Source organism: Eptesicus fuscus, chromosome 24 (assembly GCF_027574615.1).
Source record: "Eptesicus fuscus isolate TK198812 chromosome 24, DD_ASM_mEF_20220401, whole genome shotgun sequence".
NCBI lineage: Eukaryota > Metazoa > Chordata > Mammalia > Chiroptera > Vespertilionidae > Eptesicus > Eptesicus fuscus.
In genome coordinates, this window is record NC_072496.1 from 10,346,541 (window position 1) to 10,368,968 (window position 22,428).

At 41.5% G+C, this 22,428-nt stretch overlaps 1 protein-coding gene across 1 annotated transcript in view; it reads left to right on the top strand.

Moving 5' to 3' along the window:
• USH2A (usherin) overlaps positions 1-22,428 on the top strand; it is a 407,070-nt gene that overhangs the window by 137,155 nt on the left and 247,487 nt on the right. Inside the window, exons 21-28 of the mRNA XM_054712927.1 lie at positions 4,239-4,369; positions 8,644-8,770; positions 11,157-11,258; positions 12,345-12,524; positions 13,919-14,049; positions 15,597-15,870; positions 20,840-21,043; positions 21,179-21,259. Of these exons, the coding sequence (XP_054568902.1) occupies positions 4,239-4,369; positions 8,644-8,770; positions 11,157-11,258; positions 12,345-12,524; positions 13,919-14,049; positions 15,597-15,870; positions 20,840-21,043; positions 21,179-21,259 (1,230 nt within the window). The remainder of the gene's footprint in view (positions 1-4,238; positions 4,370-8,643; positions 8,771-11,156; positions 11,259-12,344; positions 12,525-13,918; positions 14,050-15,596; positions 15,871-20,839; positions 21,044-21,178; positions 21,260-22,428) is intronic.

A 22,428-nucleotide genomic window follows, 5' to 3' on the forward strand; every position in this document is an offset into this window, starting at 1 on the left:
GGAGAAGACTGGGCCCTTTTTTTAAATACTCTTATTCTCTGAAGAGTCGCACAAAATGCCATCATAGTGAAAACACTTGACCCTTAGCAAACTGTGGTTGCTCTATCCCTAGAAGACCAGCAAAGACATTTGATTCTAGGCAGCTAACTGACTTCCCCTTCCCCTTCTTTTGACAAGAAGATACAGTAGGTAGTGGAGGGACTAGCTGATGGGCCCTGGGTGTCACGGTGAGGATGACTTAGCTGCCATGGACCTTCATTCTTTCATCCTCATTCCTTCCATTCTCTGCTTATACGAGGGTGAGGGCGGTGTGATGTGGTAAGTCCAGCACACTCAAAATTAGACGTGTGCTTAAGTGTCAACTTCCAGGAAGCCAGAAGCCCCGGGGATACTGTTTTGTTTTGTATTTGTTGTTCACTTGTCACAATGCTGGAAGTATAGCCTGCTCCTTTGTCTCCCATTCCCTCACTCTTGCAGGCAGGATTCTTCCACTTAAGAAACATAAAGCGATTATAGCATTATCTTCAACATTATCTTCTACTTCAGAGTGGGAAATAGACCTTTTGAGTTTATTTTGAGCTCACCATCTATTCTTTGAAAGTTCCTCAAGGAGAATTGTTTTTTATTTTACTCCATTTCCGGGATCCTAGTTTGTTCCAAAGGAGTCTGAAATAAATTTTCATATTAGTCTGATTGCTTGGCACCCACTGAGATTGTTACTGGGGAGGCTTTGGTGTAGAAACCCCAAAGCAGATGTCTTTAATGCTGTTTGAGGTCACTGAACACTTCCAACCATTAGACTTGACATAAAAGACAAGGAAATCATTCCAAGGTCAAAGTCACTCAGCAATTGTGCTAATGCTACAGTGAGTGGGACTTGATTGATTTTCAAAATACTTGTTTTGCAAAATGAAACAACATATTTTAGTGCACTTAGTATACTTAGTATATTTAAAGTTTTGAAATTACCTTTTATTTAGTTTGAATCAATATAAATGTAATTCTATGAAATATGTATGCATGTGTGTACACATGTAAATGGGCAACTGTGTATATGAATTATATATGTAAACACATGACCATTCATGCACCTAGATATAAAACATGAAAGTAGAACTGATACGATTAACACATATATGTTCAGAAGTTAATTTTTCAGTTTTATAGAAACAAAATATAAATCATGATACAAATTCACTTTATAAAAAATTTTTAAACCTAAGCCTAAACTTTATTTGCTAGAGTTACTTGTTAAAATACTAACCATTTTACAAGATATCAAGATAAAACATTATTTTAGGAACCAGAATTCACACTGAGTTTTCTCTCTTTTGTTCTATAAAATAATGAAGTAATATGTATAGATTACAATTCATTCATCATTAACTGGTATTCAGTTCATATTTTAGACTATCCTGACTTGATTCCAACTCAACAGTTTTCTAAAATGAGCCCGAAGTGGAATGTATTTATGTCCTATGTGAAATATTCCAGCTGTTAAGGGGATTGAAATTGAATATATATAATACAGTCAATACCCTATACATAAAAAGGAATGATGACAACTTATGACTCTTGGATGTTGGTGGAAGCATTTATATTAAAAATAGTATCGTTCTCATAACATACCAGTCTTTCAAGTGAAATTCTGATTTTGTATTAATGGTTACATCAGTATTTTGGGGTATAAGAGCAGTTTGGGGTATAATCTAAAAATCAAAGGATGGACTGGTAACTATGGATAGACACAGATGTAGACAGATCTATGTAAATAGATCTATCTATTTTAACCTAATGTCTCATGTCATTTCAGCCCGTAGTTTTCTACTGGATTTTAAGATCAAAGCTGTTCAGAAGGGACCATCTGAGCTGTGCTTTGGTGGAATGGGCAGCATTTCGTAACATTGGACTTGGTTGCTTTTGATCGTGGAGAATCCGCATTGGTGGTCCCTCCTTTGGGGATTCCTTTTCTCTATGGTTACAACTCACCTGAAATGTTTCTTCTTGTGGAAGACATGCTCTGAAGGCTCTTTCTCCCTCTCTTCAGCTACAGTTTCAAGATGCATCATTGTCCTTTTATAACAGTGATGTTCAGACAGCCACTGTGTGATTGTGACAGGAGGAAATGGAGAATTACTTCAAAAGATCAAAGAGAGTATTTTTTGTTTTGTAGAGATTATAACTAATGTCAGTTTCCCCAAAACTTCCATGTAGTAAAACTCTTTATTCTTGTGGGGTTTTTTTTCTCCAGCAGTCTCTTACTTTTTATCCCAATTTGTACTCCCAGTGAAATTTTTAGAATGTTGATCTAATGTTTCCCAAGTTCTTCAGTGATAAACAGCTGAAAAACAATTTAATTTTGAAAAAATTAAGAAACAATATTTGTCGAAAGGAATAAGAACAAAATTTTGGTATTCTAGTAATAAAGAGCCATTCGGGGATTAATTCCAGGCCATTTATAATCTTTTAAGATTAGTTTTCAATATTATTTTGTCAAGTATAGGCAATGAAGATTTTGTTATTCATGTATTTATAGGTTGGTTAGCCATAAATATTTTACGAATGGAGACATTTTTAGCACTGCCTAATGGCCAGCAGGTACAAAGAAACAACTTTTCTAACTTAGAACTTATTTGCATAATTCAAATAAGTATATAGCTAGAGTTGCTTCTATATGTATCCTTTTACATTCTTTAATGCTCCATTCAGACCTCTAGAAATCAATCTACAAGCAATTGGTTTGGATGGGAATGGAGCAGAAGGGATATTTGATAATGAAACCAAGAGGATTTGCTTTCTTTCTGAGAGCAAAGAAATAATTGTGTAATAGAATCCATTGTTTTTATGTGCAGAGTGTTATTTTAATTTTAGGAGCTTATGCATTGAGACTCCATTCTCCATACCGCAGTTAATTTTCAGACCAAATATACCTTGACTATCGCATTAGCATATTTAATTCATGTTGTTTTTCAGCAGTTCTTGATACACCTTTGACCAATTGGATAGACTAACACAGCATCTTTTATCTCTGACACTTCTTGTACATTGAGAGTCCCAATTATCTATAAAATGTGAGTGAGACAATGTAGTTTATATCAGGGATAAGTAACTCTTACCTTAGCTATACCCATTTATTTCATCTTCCTAGCAGGATTTGAAGCATGAGGAAAGATCGATTAGACATGCGTGGTTATTGAGGTGGTTGCAGTCTGATGAACTCAGAATGAAACCCTTCTCTACCAGCCCAGCCTGAAAAGAGCTCTCTCCCCTTCAAACATTCATAATTCTGATTGGTGGTGTTACTCCTCAAATCAGCATCCATGCATTCTTCAGCACTGTGCTGTTGAGCTGTTACATGATTCCCGTGTATGTTCTTGAGCTCTTACTTGACTCTGACCATATAATTATTCTATATATATGTGTACATTCAATCTTTCCAACTAAACTGGAAACTCGTTCAGAATCGAGATTGTGCCTCGAACTTCTTTGCCAAGTTTCAATGCAATAAGCGAGATGCCTCACACAAGGGAAGCGCTCTGTAGTATGGCAGGTGGGATACCAGGGAGAATGGAGGGGGGACCCGGTGAGGACAGTGGCAAGGTGTCTACGTGACCACTGAAAACTGCCCTGCGTCCTGAGCTGGAGAAGTTCCTGTGAGGCAGGAGCATGGTGTGTCTAGGGTAGAGCTGGTAGGTGATGTGAAGGCCAGGGGAGACCCTAAAATTCTGAAGGCTGCAAACCTTCTGGTTATAGAATGGTGTTTCGGAACATGAGCTCTACTCCACGGACCACTTCATAGGAGGTCTGCCCAGCTCTTAGCTTGTTACTGGACCGGTTCTTTAAACTTAAGTATATTAAAGGAGGGTCCTGTGTTTCTGTCACTCGTGTCCAAAAACCCATTTATTTTTATGACTCTGGTAACACTTTCAAATGGATATCTCTGAGTATCCCATTTTGGGTTGACACAATGTATTTTCTGTTGATGAGTTTTGCATAAACTTAACCTTCATTATATATTGATTCCTGGGAGTGCAGGCTTGGGTTTCCAAGTCCAGGTTGGCATTCATAACGGGATAGATTTGAAACCAAACGGCTGGGCTTGTCCCAATACGTCCCTTTGTATAATTGCTTGACTGTACTCACTGCATCATAAATAATAATGAAAGCAAATGCACGTTGATCAGGGAGAATCAACAAACCCGGCACTCACTGACTTGCGGACTGCCCTTGTCCCACAGGCATTAAGGCCAGCTTCCGGACAAGGGTGCCTGAAGGTTTGCTCGTCTTTGCCGCGTCCCCAGGCAACCAGGAGGAGTACTTTGCCCTTCAGTTGAAACACGGACGTCCTTATTTTCTCTTTGATCCTCAGGTAAATGATTACTCATAAGAGTTAAGATGTTTATAAAAAATATTTTTGTTAATTTCAGAGAGGAAGGGAGAGGGAGAGAGAGATAGAAACATCAATGATGAGAGAGAATCATTGGTTGGCTGCCTCCTGCATGCTCCCTACTGGGGATCTAGCAGCAAGCAGGTATGTGCCCTGCCTGCCCAGGAATTGAACTGTGACCTCCTGGTTCAGAGGTCAGTGTTCAACCACTGAGCCTCATCAGTTGGGCAAGAGATTTTGTATTAATGGTTACATCAGCATTTTGTAGAGGTAAGTCCTATTATTATCCCCACTTGACCAAACATACGCGGGAATCATATAACAGCTCAACAGCACAGTGCTGATGTAACACAATGCCAGGTACTAAGGTAAGTGCTCATGTTTTCACATAAAATCCTCAGCAGAAATGCAGAGGTAAGTACTATTATTATCCCCACTTTACCAATGAAGAAAAAGAAAGGTACACAAGTGATGTAACTTTCCCACAGCTAAAATAACAGAGCTAACTTTCAGAACACATAGCCAGACTCAACGCAATTAATGACCATAGGTTCCTTATATAATGAAGATGAAAACTTTTAAATAAATTTTGGAATACTCTTTCTTTGCTTGTTCTTCTTTGGGTAGGGATAGGAGCACAGCTTCTTGCACAGAGTGGGAGCTACCCCACCCAGGTTTAAAGAAGCTTGTGTTTGTTTGATATGCCTCCCATTGACATTCAAGTTATTTCTCTCTTAATTACCTTGGGACTTTACCTGAGATGAGATTATCTAATGAGCATCCTATTGTAGTCATCAGATAAGTAGTTATTTCCTTAATGTGTCTTTCTTACCAGACTGCAGAATCCAGTGAGGGCAAAGTCTCTTTTGTCCTCAAATATATTCTTGAGGCTTCACACAACCCTTGGAGCATAGTACATGCTCAATAAAGAAATGTCTGTTGACATATTGGCTAATTTAATGACTTGAAAATCATTGGTAAACTTCTACTCAGACTCGAAGACAGTTACCCATTTTCTGGAATAAGATTTCCAGCTCTTTAAAGATTATACAACAATTTAATTATTTGTTTTATCAGTTATCAGATACTTTGACTTTTATTAATGGTTATTTTTAAATTATAGTTCCTGAATCTATTCAAAATCATTAAGTTTTGAGTTGTGAAAAAAGCATTTTTTTAGGAATTTAAAGTTACCATCTAGCATATAGTTTCAAAATAACTCAAAGTCATTGTGTACTTTGTTCTTACAAAAACCTCTTAGTGAACATAAGTGATCAATGGGATGCGTAACATGCAATGTAACCCTACATGGAGGCTACAGGTATAAAAGTTTATTTGGTTTCCCTTCTAGCTATCCAGTGCATTCTATGAATAAATATTTAGGGGAATGGAGAAAGATTCCTCATAATATTTAAAATTACATATGTGCTGACATATTCTGCACCAAACTCTTGGAACCATTCTTAAGAGTCATGGCAGAGACAAATGACTCCAATTTTTAATTGTATTTTTTAAAGTCTCTAACAATTAGCTATAATCTTTCCATTCTTTACTTGATTGATTTCAGTTGGAATTTACTTGATCAGATGATATTTTATTGACCAATAATGACTTGACTAGTGATTGTCATTTAAATGTTTTACGTTCTGTGACATTAACAGGAAATTCACAAAGCATTCTGATTTCACCTCCTAGGAAGTTGTGACAGGAAACGGTTTCCAACAATTCTAAATAGCTTATAGCAGGGGTCGGCAAACTGCGGCTCACGAGCCACATGCGGCTCTTTGGCCCCTTGAGTGTGACTCTTCCACAAAATACCATGGCCTGGGCAAGTCTATTTTGAAGAAGTGGTTTTAGAAGAAGTTTAAGTTTAAAAAATTTGGCTCTCAAAAGAAATTTTAATCGTTGTACTGTTGATATTTGGCTCTGTTGTCTAATGAGTTTGCCGACCACTGGCTTATAGTTAACATGTCTGATAGCTTCCAAATGGGAAGAACAAACTGAATGACATGGCATCAGAATTGATCACAGCATTATTCTCTTACCGTTGATTGGGGGAAATCATCTTGAAAATGATGATCAAAGAATAATGTGCTAAGTAGAAAGCACATGTGACATACCGAGTCTGTATGTTCTTGCCATGACTTTATCTCCCAATAAATGAGATTTCCAATGTAGGGACCTATTAATACTTGAGATAGTTGCCAAACATCATATGAAGAACCACTAACTCAGGCACCTGATCTTTTAGAATGCAGCATCGTTTGTAACAATTTTAACGCTAACTAAGTACACTTTGATGAGACAGCATTTAATAAAATGCTCATTAATTTCATCATTAGCAAGGGTATGCTAAGAAGTAAGCCAGTTTCTTATGTCACGCCCAATTAGCATGCCATGCTAGTAATCCCATTAGTATTGTTGAATTCACTAATGGAAAAACTAATGGGCATGGTACCAGGGCACATTAATTGGGCACGACACCAGTTCTGGTTTTAATTATTAAACTACGATAATGAAATGTGTGTTTGTAAAATAGTAAAATGTTGAAATAGGGTTGAAGGAAATAAAAAAGCATACAGAGGAAAGAGATATAAGAAGAGTCAGCCTATGAAAATCCAAGGGCTAGAAAATGGACTTACCAAGTGGTCGTTTTTCTTGCCAATCGAGTTGTCTTATAGAGGGTGGGATATTGCTCACGAGAGAAGCAAGCCAGTTATACTCCTGGGAAATTAAAAGCTTTTTTTTTTGTAATATGAAATTCTGTATGTCATACGTGTTGTCATGCTCTGTATGAGGCCTGACAGGAGCCAATTAAATGTGTAGAATGGACATGTTATATTGCTGAAGCTATTTTAGGGAAATTTAAACATAAATGTTTTAAATAGTATGGTTAACATTGCACTTTTTGTGATATAAATCTTCTGCCATATTATATCAGATAATGATCAATTTTCTCTCTTTGAAAAACATGATACCAAAATAAGTAGTTTCGTGAAACATACCAAGTAATAAAATATTTTGTAATATTTTACCCAATCTTCTTTTTTGTTTTTAAATATTGTTATTGGATTGAAGTTAATTATTGCCAAGGAAATAAACTTCATTAAGAAAGAAATATTTTCCCTAGCTGGTTTGGTACAGTGGATAGAGCGTCAGCCTGCGGACTGAAGGGTCCCAGGTTTGATTCCGGCCAAGGGCACATACATGCCTGGATTTCAGGCTCGATCCCCAGTAGGGGGCATGCAGGAGGCATCCGATCAATGATTATCTCTCATCATTGATGTTTCTATCTCTCTATTCCTCTCCCTTCCTCTCTGAAATCAATAAAAATATGTTAAGATGAAGGAAGGAAGGAAGGAAGGAAGGAAGGAAGGAAGGAAGGAAGGAAGGAAGGAAGGAAAGAAGGGAGATTTACTTGTTTATTTAGAAGGTTTAGAATAATTTTCTGATTACTTTTTCTTAGTAGTAGTATTAAATGATGATGGTGACAAAGTTCAAGTATCTTTTACTTAGTCTTACTTGCTCATACACACTAAAGGAGTACCATTGTGTCATTCTTGATGTACTGTAAAGGTGTTCACTTGGCTGTAAAGTGCTGAGACAGAAGGTTCTTTTTCCTTCTCTTTTCTTACCCCCACATCCTTTTTGCAAATCCCTGTTCTTGATATGTCATTTCTTGGTATCCACTTAGGAACTCATTTTAACTGTGATACTATTACCTGAGGCACAAGTATGAATGCTAGATTTTAGAGTACAAGCATTGGGTACTGAGTTTAACCACAACACCTATAGTCAATTTTTTTAATAGCTGGCTAATTTTGATGTGACCGAATTCCTTATTAGTAGTGTAATGTACATAAGAAAAACTAACTTGCCAGACCTTTCCCTGTCATTAAAACAATATCAATTGGATAGTACTTCATTAGTTTCAACTTCTTGCCTTTTTAATATTTCTGACAAAAATTAAAATATAAAATTTTAAAATGGAAAATTCATTACCTTTCTAATGAATATAGCTCATCAAAATGTAAGTGTACTTGTAAGAAATTCTTATTCCCAAGAGAAGTTCTGTTCAGAGTAGGTTTATAATTGTTCATATGGAAAATAATATAGTAATTAATAAATGATAATACAAGAATAAGTTGTATTTTGTATACTCACAACGGTAAACCTAATTTTCCCCACTCTGTATATGTATTTTTGTTTAAACATTTGTTCATTCATTCATTCACTCACTCTTGCATTCCCTTCAGGGGTCTTCAGTGGAAGTGACCCCCACTAATGATGATGGTAAACAATACAGTGACGGCAAATGGCATGACATAGTTGCTGTGAGGCATCAGGCTTTCGGCTGGATCACGCTTGACGGGCAGTACACAGGTAAGAACTTGATGTATGTACTTGGCTCTGTTGATATGCTGATGTTGCCATACTTTTTGTATATCTCTCCTTTCACCTTTTCCTCCACACAGTTTCACCTAAATTCCATTTGAGTTGGCCTTTGGGTGCCTCTAAAATGAAGCCTGGCAACCATTTTCTCATCTGTGTGGGGTTTCAGTAAAGCAAAAAGAAGACGAAGTCATCAGTGGCAATTTTATCTCTTGTACACTTCCTTGCAGTTTGCCAGGGCTTGTACTTACATTCTGAATCTCATGTTACTTTTGACTTCCAGAAGACAGATAAAATAAAGCAGTTATTATATGCATTTTAGTGATAAGGAAACCAAGGCTCAGAAAAGGTACATCATTTCTCTCAGTTTATATGGTTGTGGGTAGCGTTCTTGCAGTTACATATCCTGTCTTTGCAATTCTAAGTCAAGTGTTCTTTCCATCTTACCCTGTCTGTCATCGTCCTGCAATGATAAAACAGTCACAATACCTGTATGATGTTGCAGGCTTTTATTAATTCATTCAGGATATATAGCATTGTAATGAGCACTTACTATGTGCCACCACTGCTCTAGGAATTCTGGACACAAAGAGCAAAATTTACACTTCAGGTGGGAGAGGGACAGGGAACAGAATAAACAAATATCGAATAAGTATGAGAAACATGCTGAGAATAATAAAGTAAGATAGGAGAGAACGGTGTGTGTGTGTGTGTGTGTGTGTGTGTGTGTGTGTGTGTGTTGGGAGGGGATGTTTTGATTTTATAAAAGACTTAGTAATGGCCTGTCTGCTAAGGTGTCATTTGAGCAGAGACCTAAAGGGGTAAAGGGGACGATCAGGAAAGTATTCAGCAGAAGGCTGTTTCCAGCCAGGGACCTGAGGTGGGAGATGTCATATGTGGCATGTCTACAAACCATCAAGAGGCCAGCATAGGATGTAAAAGGGGTGGAGGGCAGGCTGTGAGGTGAGAGACCAGGAGGACTATATGATGTGAGGCTTGGAGGACTTTTACTGGGAAAGACGAAAGCTACCAGGGAACTCTGGGAGAGGAGCCACATGGAGTGACTTCTTTATTTAAAGGGAACACTCTGGCTGCTCTTAGGAGAATACATTTATGGGAACAAGGGTAGAAGCATGGAGACCAGTGAGGAGTTTACTGCTATAATAAAATAATTCAGGCCAAAAAATGATGTGATTTTTTGAACCAGGGAAGCAATGAGATGTAATGGATATATATCTGGATATAATGAGGAATCGGGAGGGATTGTAAATGTTACATTGAAAGGATTTGAACAGGCATACTACCACCTATGGGCCATTGTAAGCTCACGTCTGTTTTTATAAAGTTTTATTGAAACATGACTATCCATTTGTTGTGTATTGTCTGTGGCTGTGTGGGGCTGTATGGTCTGCAAAGCCTATAATACATACTATCTGGTCCTTGACAGAAAGAGTGTTGCTCACTCTTAATACAGAGTGTGACTGCTAGGTTTGGGGCTGGGGCCACTGGAAGGATGTAGCCGCAATAACTTAGGTGGACCAGGAATCAGGAAAAGTGGGTTGGGAGAATGAGATGTTCAGCGTCCAGTTGGAACGTGCTAAGTCTTGTATCCCTATGAGGCTGGATCCACGTGGAGATACCAGGCAAGTCGCTGGACATACAAGACTAAGTTCCGGGAGATTTGCAGGCTAGAGATACATGTGGGAGTTGTCCGCAAAGATGCTCCCAAACAGCGGAGGAGTTGTATTTACAGTTAAGGGACCAGGCATACCCGGGCTCCTTGCCATGGTTTGGGCTCAGAAAAGAAAATTGATTTGCATGATTTTGCAATAGACTCAGGGCTCCGGGCCCCTCTGGTCTTTGGCCTGGTAGTTCACACAGGTGCCCCGCCCTCTCTCTATTCCTCCGAAGGCATCTTTGTAAGTGGAGAGAGAGATCAGAGAGGGGAAGAGGTCTGGGTCATTGAACATCCAGATGTTTGTCATGATGAAGAGGAACATGTAAGAAAATTAACCAGGACGGGAACTAAGGTAGGAGGAGACCAAGAAAGAGCGAAGTCCCCAAAACCCAGGGAAGGGGTTGATCGTTCTTTAAATTAGTAGAAAAAGATCCTCCTGCAGCCCTACCTGGTGTGCTCAGTGGATAGAGCGTCAGCCTGTGGACTGCAAGGTCCTGGGTTCAATTCCAGTCAAGGGCGCACATTCCTGGGGTGTGGGCTCCGTCCCCAGTAGGGGGCGTGCAGGAGGCAGCCCATCAATGATTCTCTCTCATCATGGATGTTCCTACCTCTCTCTTCCTCTCTGAAATCAATTAAAAAAATATTTTTTAAAAAGAAAAAGATCCTCCCGCTGAGGTTGGGATTCTCTCTTCTCCGCAGGTTCCTCGGGGGCCCTGAATGGCAGCACTGTCATCGGAGAGAACACAGGCGTGTTTGTGGGAGGCCTGCCGCGGGGCTACGCCGTCCTGAGGAAGGACGCTGGTGAGTGGGGGAGGCACGGAATTGATATGTTGTCGCCAATATTTAGAACAATATCAAATGGCATTCCTGTAAAATATGAGTAATGTGTTATTTCAAATTTCATGCTGGTTTCCTATATCAGTATGCCGCAAGTTTCTACCAGGTCTCTTTTTTTATCCCTAAAGGGACCATGTATTATTTGCATTGAAAATCTTAGTGACCAGTCTTTGATGTGTCAAAGTTCATTAAACTTGTACTTAAATGAATTTTATACTAATTTCTCAAAGGTATGATATTTTATTTTAGCACTAAGTGTCAGTAATTTTGAGATTTTTTTAATTGAACACAAACCAACACTGAAAACAGAAATGGTAGCGGCTTGGTTTTCAGTTGAAGTGAATGGAGCAAAGAATTTTCCTGAGTACAGACTGGACGGTGGGCAAGGCATTGCTCAGGCCCTGGATAGCCGTTGATGACTAAAATGCGGCCTTTGCCACGATGGAGAGAGCAGATATGCCAACAGAGAATCCCAGCCACGTGCCCTAGGTGCTGGGATTGGGGTACAAAGTAATTCCTGTATTTTAGGACATGGAACAAAAACTGACTCTAAAGTGAAGTTAATAAAACTAACATGAATGAAATTGATCTAAGGAAACAAAATCACCCTTCCTAGAAATGAGGTCAACTTACTGATTGACTTGTATAACAGACTAGTTCATTATGATGATGGAACTAAACTATAAACTATAGATTTAATAGAAACACTTCCTTTAAATACTTTTAAAATGTGATCACTCTTTCGTTTCTAAGACCAGTGGCTGATGAAATCTCCCGGTTAGTTCAAAAGTCAGTATTCTTGCTAATACTATAAAACCAAGGGTTTTTGCCGTAACATCTCTTTCTGCATATATGATGGGTCTGAACCAGGGCTAAATATTCTGTTACCACTTAGCATAGGTGGTGGTGTGGCATTTACAGGAATCATTAAGAAGTTTGCAATAAACAGGTAGAGAGCGATTCCCCAATTCTTTTATTTTAATTGCACATAAAATCAATTGCTTGCAAAGCATTTTTCAAAAGACGTATTTCGTCTATCCACTCCCACAGGCATAATCCGAAAGGGTTTTGTGGGCTGTCTCAAGGATGTGCATTTTATGAAGAATTACAACCCCTCCGCTGTCTGGGAGCCTCTGGTTTGGCAGAATTCTGAAGAGCAAGTCAACGCATATAACACCTGGGAGGGATGTCCCTCTTCATCGCAGGAGGGAGCCCATTTCCTAGGCGCAGGTAAGTTCTCTGGCAGCCATCGGTCATTGCTGTGCACCCGTGCTCCTCCTTGGCATACTCGGCTCTCCCCTATCCAATTACTGTGACCTCATGTGAATACCTACTTATACCTGATGCTCGGAGTTTGAATACATAATATAAATGGTAAGACTCATAAATATCTCTTCGTGCGGAAGCTCTGTAATGGCCCAAAGCAGCTCTGAGTGTCCATTTGTCAGTTGTTTTCCTTAGAATGAAATGTACTTAGAAAGATGTTTCAGCCTGGCTGGTGTGGCTCAGTGGTGGAGCACTGACCCAGGATTCCAGAAGTCACTGGTTCAATTCCCGGTCAGGGCACATGCCCGGGTTGTGGGCTCGATCCCCAGTAGGGGGGTGTCCTGAAGGCAGCCGATCCATGATGTTTCTCTCTCTATCCCGCTTCCTTCCTCTCCCTCTAAAAAAAAAAAAAAAAAAAAAAAAAAAAAAAGATGCTTCAAAGGAGTTACCAGATTAACCCACAGATATCTGTTTATCATGTAGAGGGCCAATATTTCTCAGTAAAAGTTCAGCTTTGTAAGGAGGTAAGTAGGTCCTGAAGGGAGAGCTGGAGAATATAACCACTATCACTGCTATTTGTCCCAAGGCTGCAGCAAGGCTGAGTTGCAGTGTCCCTGGCATGTCCCCAGCAACTGTCTCTGCCTGGCAGCCCCTGGGGTAAGGGGTGGAGGAGAGAATGGCAGCTTGGGGTCATGTCTTGTTCTTCAAATGAAAGCCCACCTTTGCCTCCTGCCTTTAGAATGAAGTTGGTCAGTTACTACGTTGCTTAAATTACTTTCAGAATAGAAAGCTACATGCGTACATTTCCATTGCTCTTTCTCGTCACTGTCATTATTCAGAGTTTCTATAGTCAGTGCAGGTGCTTATTGTTAATGATTCTATGAAACAGTAATAATCTTAGTTGTAGCCATGATTTAAAGAGCAAAGTACTTCCTCTTAAAAGGTATGTTAAGTTCCTTCAGCCACTTCTGTAAAGTTACAGGATTTCTGTTACATGTCTGTGTGTTGTTTTTCATTGATTTCAGAGAGAAAGGGGAAGGGAGAGGGATAGAAACATCAGTGATGGGAGATAATCATCGATCGGCCGCCTCCTCCATGCCCCCTACTGGGGATCGAGCCTGCATTCCGGGCATGTGCCCTGACTGGGAATTGAACCTCGACCTCCTGGTTCATGGATTGATCCTCAGCCATTGAGCCACCCCAGCTGGGCTACAGGGAGATTTCGTAACATTGATTGGCATCTTCTTTTGCGAGAGATTTATCCGACTGCAGTGTATATCCTCAGGGTATCTTAGGACATACAAGGCTGGCAGTTTTTCATTCCACGTGCTGATATGTACATATCCTTTTCTTTGAAGGGTTCCTGGAACTTGATCCAGGCACGTTTCATGGCGGCCTGGACTTTGAGATTTCCTTCAAGTTCAGAACAGACCAGTTGAATGGGTTGCTTCTTTTCATTTACAACAAAGACGGACCTGATTTTCTTGCCGTACGTTAATTCTTTTAAGTAAATATATTTTAAAATGTCAAATTCCATTTTAAAATAAACCATGGGTTTACATTATACTAAATCGAGGGTTTCCTCCCATATCACTTTCAGTTCTGGAGGCCTTTCCCAATTCCCAGAAGCTTTCTCATCCACCCTGTTTCTGTCTTGGTTATGGTGTTATTTCACATATTCTCTCTGCTGTTAGACAGTGTTTATCTTAGAGCAGCAGGTCCATGGAACATAGTAGGGGTTTCGGTGTTTATTGCATGAATGAAAGTTAAATGCTTACCTGATGTACTTCACAAAGATGCTACTTATGCATAGCAAAAGTAGTAATTTTTATCTGACTTAACTTGTTTCACTACACATGATTGAGCTCAAAGTTTTTAAGTATCCTATGGTTCTGATTTGACTTCTAACAAAACAAAACCACCGTAGGGAAAATAGCTATCATGTACCATTTTCAAAGAAAACTTATTGGAGGCATTTCCTGTCTCATGAAAAATTGGGCAAACTATGTTCCTATTAGAAAATGGCACCTTAATCTAAAAGAAGCAATTGTGTTAGTTAGAGATTTAGACTAATAAAACTGAAATAGTGCATCAAAATATGTCTTACAAATTTGAAATTGAGTTCACCAACCAGTTAAAATAAACTTAATCAAGCTTGACATTTCATTTTCTTATTGTCTTGTCATATTTCCCCCCAAAATTAAATTGATATACGAAGTAGTATTTTCTCATTTTCTAAAAACTCAAAAACAGAACCATAGTTCAGACTGTTCTGTCCTCTTCAGTCACCTATGCTTGGGTTTAATCTTTACCTGGTTTGCATCCCCAAAAAGTATCTGCCTGCCTCATGTTGTGTCATATAATCATTACTGCATATGACTTCCTTTGACTACTACAGTATTCTCCATGTCAATTATAAGCTTGAAAAGTACTTCATTATATGCTACTTCATTTGGCTTAGAACAAAGTAGACTCTTTTTATGGAGTGTTTTCAGACACATTTCTTTATTTTTTTAAAAAAATATTTTGTATTGATGTCAGAGAAGAAACAAGAGGGAGAAAGAGATAGAAACATCAGTGATGAGAGAGAATCATGGATCAGCTGCCTCCTGCATGCCCCACACTGGGGATCAATCCCACAACCCGGGCATGTGCCCTGACCGGGAATCGAACTGTCACCTCCTGGTTCCTAGGTCAACGCTCAACCGCTGAGCCAGGCTGGTCGGGCTCAGGGAGATGTCTTGCTTTTCTTTAAGAAACTGAACTTCTGCTCTCGCCCAAAGTGTCATTTTTAGTCTACTTTTTAAAAAACCTTTATTGTTGAAAGTATTACATGTGTCCCCTCATTGACCCCTTCTAGTCCCTCCCCACCCCACAGGTCCTCCCCACCCTGTTGTCTGTGTCCATGGGTTATGCATATATGCATACAAGGTCTTTGGTTAATCTCTTCCCACCCACCCACCCACCCTTCCTCCCCTGCCTTCCCTCTGAAATGTAGTCTTTTCATACCTGTTTGGTTCTTTGCTATGGATGCAGGTGGAGCTAAAGACTGGAATACTGAGCCTCCGGTTAAACACCAGTCTTACCTTCACCCGAGTGGATCTGTGGCTGGGGCTGTCCTACTGTGACGGGACGTGGAATACGGTGACAGTTCGGAAGGAAGGTGTCCTGGTGTCTGCAAGCCTGAATGAACTGATGGAGGGCGTGTCACAGCCCAGAGCCCAGCCGCTGGCAGTGAATTCCCCCGTCTACCTGGGAGGAGTCCCCCCAGAGCTGCAGGACTCGCATACACACCTGGGTTTGGAACCAGGTAAACTCCACCTGGAGGAATCGCCAAAACATGGCAACCCTGGTCTTACCAGGTTTGGGTGGTTCTGTTTGGGTGGTTCTTGTTTCAAGATGTAGCAATAGAATCAGGGTAAAAGCAACTCCCACCCACCCCTTTATTGCAGAATGTGAATTAAAAAAAAATCACAGACCACTTCTCATAATTTTGTAAGTTGCCATTGGGAGTGTGCCCTCCTCCATAATCATTATATTTACAAATGTATTGCCTATTTATAATGAATATATTTATTCTAACATGTCTTTGGAAAATATAATTTTAATTTACATATTATATACTTCTATGTCTTCTTAGAAAACATATGTGGTTCTGGGTTTTGTTGAAGATTGATCATTATCTATATTTATAGAATAAAAACATAAGTTAGGTAGGTGTGCAACTAGGAAACTGGCATTCAGTTCACTAGGGCTGTTTTCTGACAGAACTGCTAAGTGTCTCCATGCATCTCAACGACACTCTCCTGCCGCAGCGCACACGGAGAGGTGGGTTTAGCTGAATTTCAGACATGCTTGTGAAAAAAAATCTATGTTTCATTGATTCTTCATAATCAGGAAGGAAAAGTTCATGAGTGTATGAGTCATACTGAAGTATTTAACTCCTATCATGAGTTTTAACATAATCAGAGGAAAAAATAACTCATGTAACTCATAGCATTTAACTCACATAATGAGATTGAGCATAATTAGAGAAATTATTTAATTTGAAAGGTAACAATGGCTGATTCTGTGCTGTGGTGCCAGGCATGGTTCTGAGAGCTTTCCAAGAGATTGAGTTTGTTGTTCCTAAGGAGCCTGTGAGTTAGGTGTTATTACCCATATCTGTGTCCCCATGTGACTGATGAGGAACCTGAGGAGCAGGGAGGAGAGTACTTTGTCCAAGGCCACGTGGCTGGTAAGCAGCTAGCAAGCCCTTTGGTCAGGCATCTAGGTGTCAAAGTCGACTTTCTTATAAGAAGTGCTCTCTTCGTGGGCATGGGCCACTGTTCCTTCTCTATAAGGGGGACGGGGGCGGGGGGGAGCACAGAGACTCCCAGCCTGTGGCCCGGCGTGCTCCCATGTAGAAAATGGTCTCTACCTAATTCCAAAATCCATGCACTGTGAATGGTTAAAATTTCCACAAAGCAGCTTTTGCCTATTTGGTGAGTACATAAAGATTTAAATGCCTTTGAATAGAAAATATATGGCACGCTCTGCGAAGACTTTTAGAAGGGTACAGGTAAGGAGTTAATGAATATCCGAGGTGTACGACAGTAATGACATTTTCAAGGCACTTAACATGTAACAGAGGCTGGAAATATTACATCCATATAAAGGCTTCTCCTGGATTCAGGTTGCCAAGGTTAGAAAGAGCTTGGAAACCCTTTATCTGAGCAAGATGACTTGACCTTATTGACATCTGTGAAAAAAATCCCTACCACGCGTTTTCCTTTCAAGTGTTCCAACACCCATTCCCACGAAGGCCCTTAGAGACATGGCTTAAACTGGGATGGTCATATTATAATGACAGAAGTTTAGAACATCAACCTAGACCCAAGGGGAATGATTTAATCTATGCTGTGACGGAGTCTATAATACTGAAAGATACTTTATTTATGGGTAATACTAAATTTTTATCAGTGCAGTATCAGCTACAACAGCAGGTCTCAAACCACTGATAAAATATGAAGTACAGTAGCTGGGACATAGTAAGAATTCAATAAAATTAGCTGTTATCATCATCATCATCATTGTTACTGCTTACCAACATACATTAGAATTGCCTGGAAAGGTTATTAAAAAAGCATATTTTATGACCCTGTTTCCTCAGATTCTGATGCAGATGCTTTGAGTGATGCTGGTCTATACAAGTCACTGCATGATTTAGACAGAGATCAGGAGAACATGCACGTGTAGAGGTGCTGCACAGTGAACTCAATTGCAGTTCCAGTTCATCGTGTTCAGACCGTACCTCTTTCCGTCCGTTACCCGCAGTCTTAGAAATCTCGGTCCTATCAGGGCTGGGTTTTTGTTTTTCTTCTTACCCATTAATGTTGGAATCTTCCTTTGAATCAAATGCAGATTAATTTCTCTGTGTATTTTGGATATGCCGGGCAACATACTTCACTGGCCACGTACTAGCTCAGATCCTGGGCATTTAGCTGAGAACTGTCCGTGGGACTGTCACTGACTACTAGGTTGGAAGTGAGGGCATGACACATGGTGTCACAGGTCATGCTCCCTGGAGGGGGTGGCAATGGGGGCTGAAGTCAGCCTTCCGGCCAGACCACCAGCCTGGGTGGGACCGCCTCCTTCAGGAAGGCTCCTGGCTGAGGTGTCCGCCCACGGCTCTGGGCCACCTTTCAGTTATTTGGAGGCCTGGGAGTGGGCATACAAGTGGGAGGGTTTTCTTGTTTGTTCGTTTGTTTTTGATCTCACAAAGGCAAGGAAGCAAGAAAAGGAAGCGTCCACACTGCTCCCACTCACAGACCCTCGCCCCTCTTCTTACCCTCCCGCCCCCTTCACATCCGGAAGGAAGTTGCGGAGTGTTCCTGACAGGAATACTGCTCACGGTGCAGGTGGGAAAGAATATTGCAGACTTCATTCCCAGAACCCTCTGCCAGCCCCAGGGCAGCACAGTGAGACCCACACAGACGCGCAGGCAGCCTCGGTCCAAGGTCTGAGCCGAGCACCCCTTCCCGGGCGGGATCTGTACTTACAAGCTTATCCTATGAATCTGGGTCTTTTCTTTTCTAATATGTTTTTATTGACTTCAAGGAGAGGAAGGGAGACGGAGAGAGAGAGAGAGAGAAACATCAATGATGAGAGAGAATCATTGATTAGCTGCCTCCTGCATGCCCCACACTGGGGATCGAGCCTGAAACCCAGGCATGTGCCCCTGACCAGGAATCGAGCCATGGCCTCCTGGTTCATAGGTCCACGCTCAGCCACTGAGCCACACCGGCTAGGCTGGGCTTTCTTTTTCATCTCCAGAATGAAGAAAGACTGTCTGTGTCCGTTCCCACATTTAAAATTCCATCCTGTAAATTAATTTTAAGATATTTTTTCTTATAATTGTAAAGATTCCGCTGAATCCAACATAACAAAGTTTGCCATCTTAACTATTTTTACATGCACAGTCGAGTGGCATTAAGTACATTCACACCGTTGTGCGACCATCACCACCATGCACCTCCAGAATTCTTTCCTTCTTGGCAACTGAAGGTGTGCCCCTTAATAACGGGTGTTTCTCATAACAGCACAGGTGTTGGCCACAGCTGCCTTTCCATGGTCGCTGTTTTGCTGGTAGGAAAACTGGTAGGGTGTAGAGAAGTCGGGTGATCCCGCTCTGTGCCATCAGAAAGTCACTGGCAAAGAAATTTGAATTCTTAGCTTTGGAACTTTCAAGCAGATGCCTTTGTATTGAGCTTCATTGCTTTTAATTCAATTCACCCAACTTACGGAGCATCTACCGTGTGTTCACGACAGACCAGCAGTATCGATCGGCCGTGCCTAAAGGCATGTGAATAATAGCAAAGGCGTTTAAAAAGGAAATAGGCCCACGTAATGTGTTTGGGGAGATAATAAGACATCATATGCTCTCTGAAGAGAACAATGTGGTCACTGTTACTATTAAGTTATGTTACTGCTCAGCCTTTGCATGATGTTTTATTTCTACTTTCGTCTTGAAAAGAGCTAATCAGGTGCTAGGGGCCTTGCGAACTTGACAGTGTTCAGTTCAGAACGAGTGTGTGTGTGTGTGTGTGTGTGTGTGTGTGTGTGCAGTTTTCTGAGCAGAGAACTGCCAAACCTCCCTGAGCTGGTCTCTGTTCACACCAACTAGCGTGTCACTCAAAGCAACTGCTGTCCCCGGGCCGGCTGGCTGCCCTGCAGTTGAGTCCCCAGTGCATCCCCATTCATTTTCTTTGTGTTCTGTGTTCACCTTCACGGACTTGAACTGCGTGGTGGTCTTTTTAAAGTCAACTGTGTGGATGACACATTCAGGGACACTTCTGGGTGTGGCCATTGCCAAAACAACCCGGTCCCTAGCATGCCACCACGAACCCCAAACTGGGACCGTGTGTATGTTCACGGTTGTGGAATACAGTGAAAACGGTCGAGCACAGCCGTAGCCCCTCTGTCTGCTGATTTTATAGGGACTTTGTTCTGTTTCTCTGAAGCGATTAGTGTGGGATACAGGGCAATATCTGAGGACCCTAGTGCAGTGGTTGGCAAACTGCAGCTTGCGAGCCACATGCGGCTCTTTGGCGCCTTGAGTGTGGCTCTTCCACAAAATACCACGGCCTGGGCGAGTCTATTTTGAAGAAGTGGCGTTAGAAGAAGTTTAAGTTTAAAAAATTTGGCTCTCCAAAGAAATTTCAATCGTTGTACTGTTGATATTTGGCTCTGTTGACTAATGAGTTTGCCGACCACTGATCTAGTGTATTTCAAAACTCTATTCTCCCTCCTGGTATCCTGCGTAATACCCTCGAAAGGTATTTTTCCCCCAGTGATCTTGTTGAAAAATTACGCTACTTGAAATATTTATTTTTTGTGGCCCTTAAACACTCACTTTTGTAGGTAACTTAATGTTTCAAAATTGAGGGCATGTGGATCCCCCCCACCTCGGCCATAATGTGCAGTGAGTTAAATTTCATTCCAGTAGCATCTACACAAGGAGAAAATGTACACCTAAAGAGGTATAGCACAGGCTTTCAGCTGAATAAAGTTCAGTTGATTTATACTCATCAGCTTATATTTTTTTCCCCAAATAACATCAATAGAAGCATTTCCTTGTGACAGTGGAGGAGGCCTCGAGGATTCCCCCAGGAGATGTGCAGGTTTAGAAATTGTATCTAACGCACCCACCCCTCATGCAGATGCCCCGCCGAGGACAGAGAGGATGGGTGATGAGTGGCTCCAGCCCTAAGGGTGACCAGTCTCTCCCTGCTCACCAGGTTTCGGCGGCTGCATGCGGGACGTTGCGTTTGAGCGCGGCACCGCCCTTCGCTTGGCATCTGTGTCCAGCGGCGCTGTCAGAGTCAATCTGGACGGCTGCCTGTCAAGTGACAGCGCCGTTAACTGCAGGGGGAACGACTCCATCCTGGTGTACCGGGGCCCGGAGCCCAGCGCGCAGGAGCGCGGGCTGCAGCCCTTCACAGGTAGCGTGGGGGGCTCCATCCACATGACAGGTCACCCGCCTCCTCCCCTCCTTGTCCTGCCCCCTTCCTGCCAGACCATTCCCTTGTCTGCAGGGACTAACATTTTACTCTTTCAACTTCTTCTTTCCATGTAAGAGTACCTGTACCGCGTGATGGCCTCGCACGAAGGGGGTTCTGTCTGGAGTGACTGGAGTCGGGGGCGCACAACTGGAGCAGGTAAATAGTTTTTCTCCCCACGTGTATATGTGCCCACACACGCACATGCCTGTGCACCCATGTTTGCGCATGTGAAGAAAAGGAAAGGCCATCACAGTCTTGGCGCAAGTTCCACGTTGCGCTCCTTGGCAGAGCGTGCCTTGGTTGGCTGCCACATCTGCCGATGGCTGAAGTGCTTTGATTTTTCGGGTATTTAATAAGCACAGGCTGAGGCTTGACTCTTTCCTCGTCAGATGAAGAAAAGGGTCATTTGTCTTAGGGGTGTAACAGCCTGCATCTTCAGTAATGGGCTGGGACAGGAAACGGCGATAGACTGGACAGGCCCCAGGAAGTAGCGTCGGGATGACCATAGAGGGTGGGCCTCCCTCTCACAGAAGGTGCACTTGAAACCTGCGCCCTGGTTGGAACCGCCTGGGTTTAGTCCCGCCACGCCAGACGTTTGCGACAGTGTTGACTTTAGGGTCTTAGAATGGCTCGCCCAGGACAGAAACTGCTGACTGGTCTACTCTTCCGTTCAGTTGGAGTGGAGACAACTAGGAGTCGGATAGAATGCATTAGGCTCATCTCAGACAACCGATTTATGAGTGCGTGGAGCCTCTGACAGTGACGATGCATCTCTTTGCGTCGTGTCATCACAGCAAGGCGTTCCTCACAGAACGTTGTGTGAGTCAGAAGCCTTCTACCCTTTCGGGTCAAGTGTCTGTCAGAGGCAAATACATTTCCACATGATGCCACTTACGTCTCTTCACATGGATCCTGAGCAAGTCACAGTTTATCCAAAGATAAGTTTTTCACCAAGATATTCTCTCATACTTTTTTTTTTTTTAATCAACAATGGGTGACTAACCCAGGAATCTTTTGCGGAATCTTGCCCATTTAAAGATGGCTGAATACTGAGATGGGCTACTAAGAATGATTTCCAAAGCTCTCTGCCTACAGAGTTTCCAGAAGACGACGGCATGCCCCTTTCCCCAGGATGATTTAAATGATCATCTATTTGTAGGCAAGACAAGGAATTGAATGTTCAGAGTTTGGAGGAAGCTCTAATATAAAATATTTACTTGTTACTGGCACGTACTCTGACCCTTATGCACACTTTTCTACTTTATTTTTATTTTTTAATCCTCACCCGAGTATATTTTTCCATTGATTTTTAGAGAGAGTAGAAG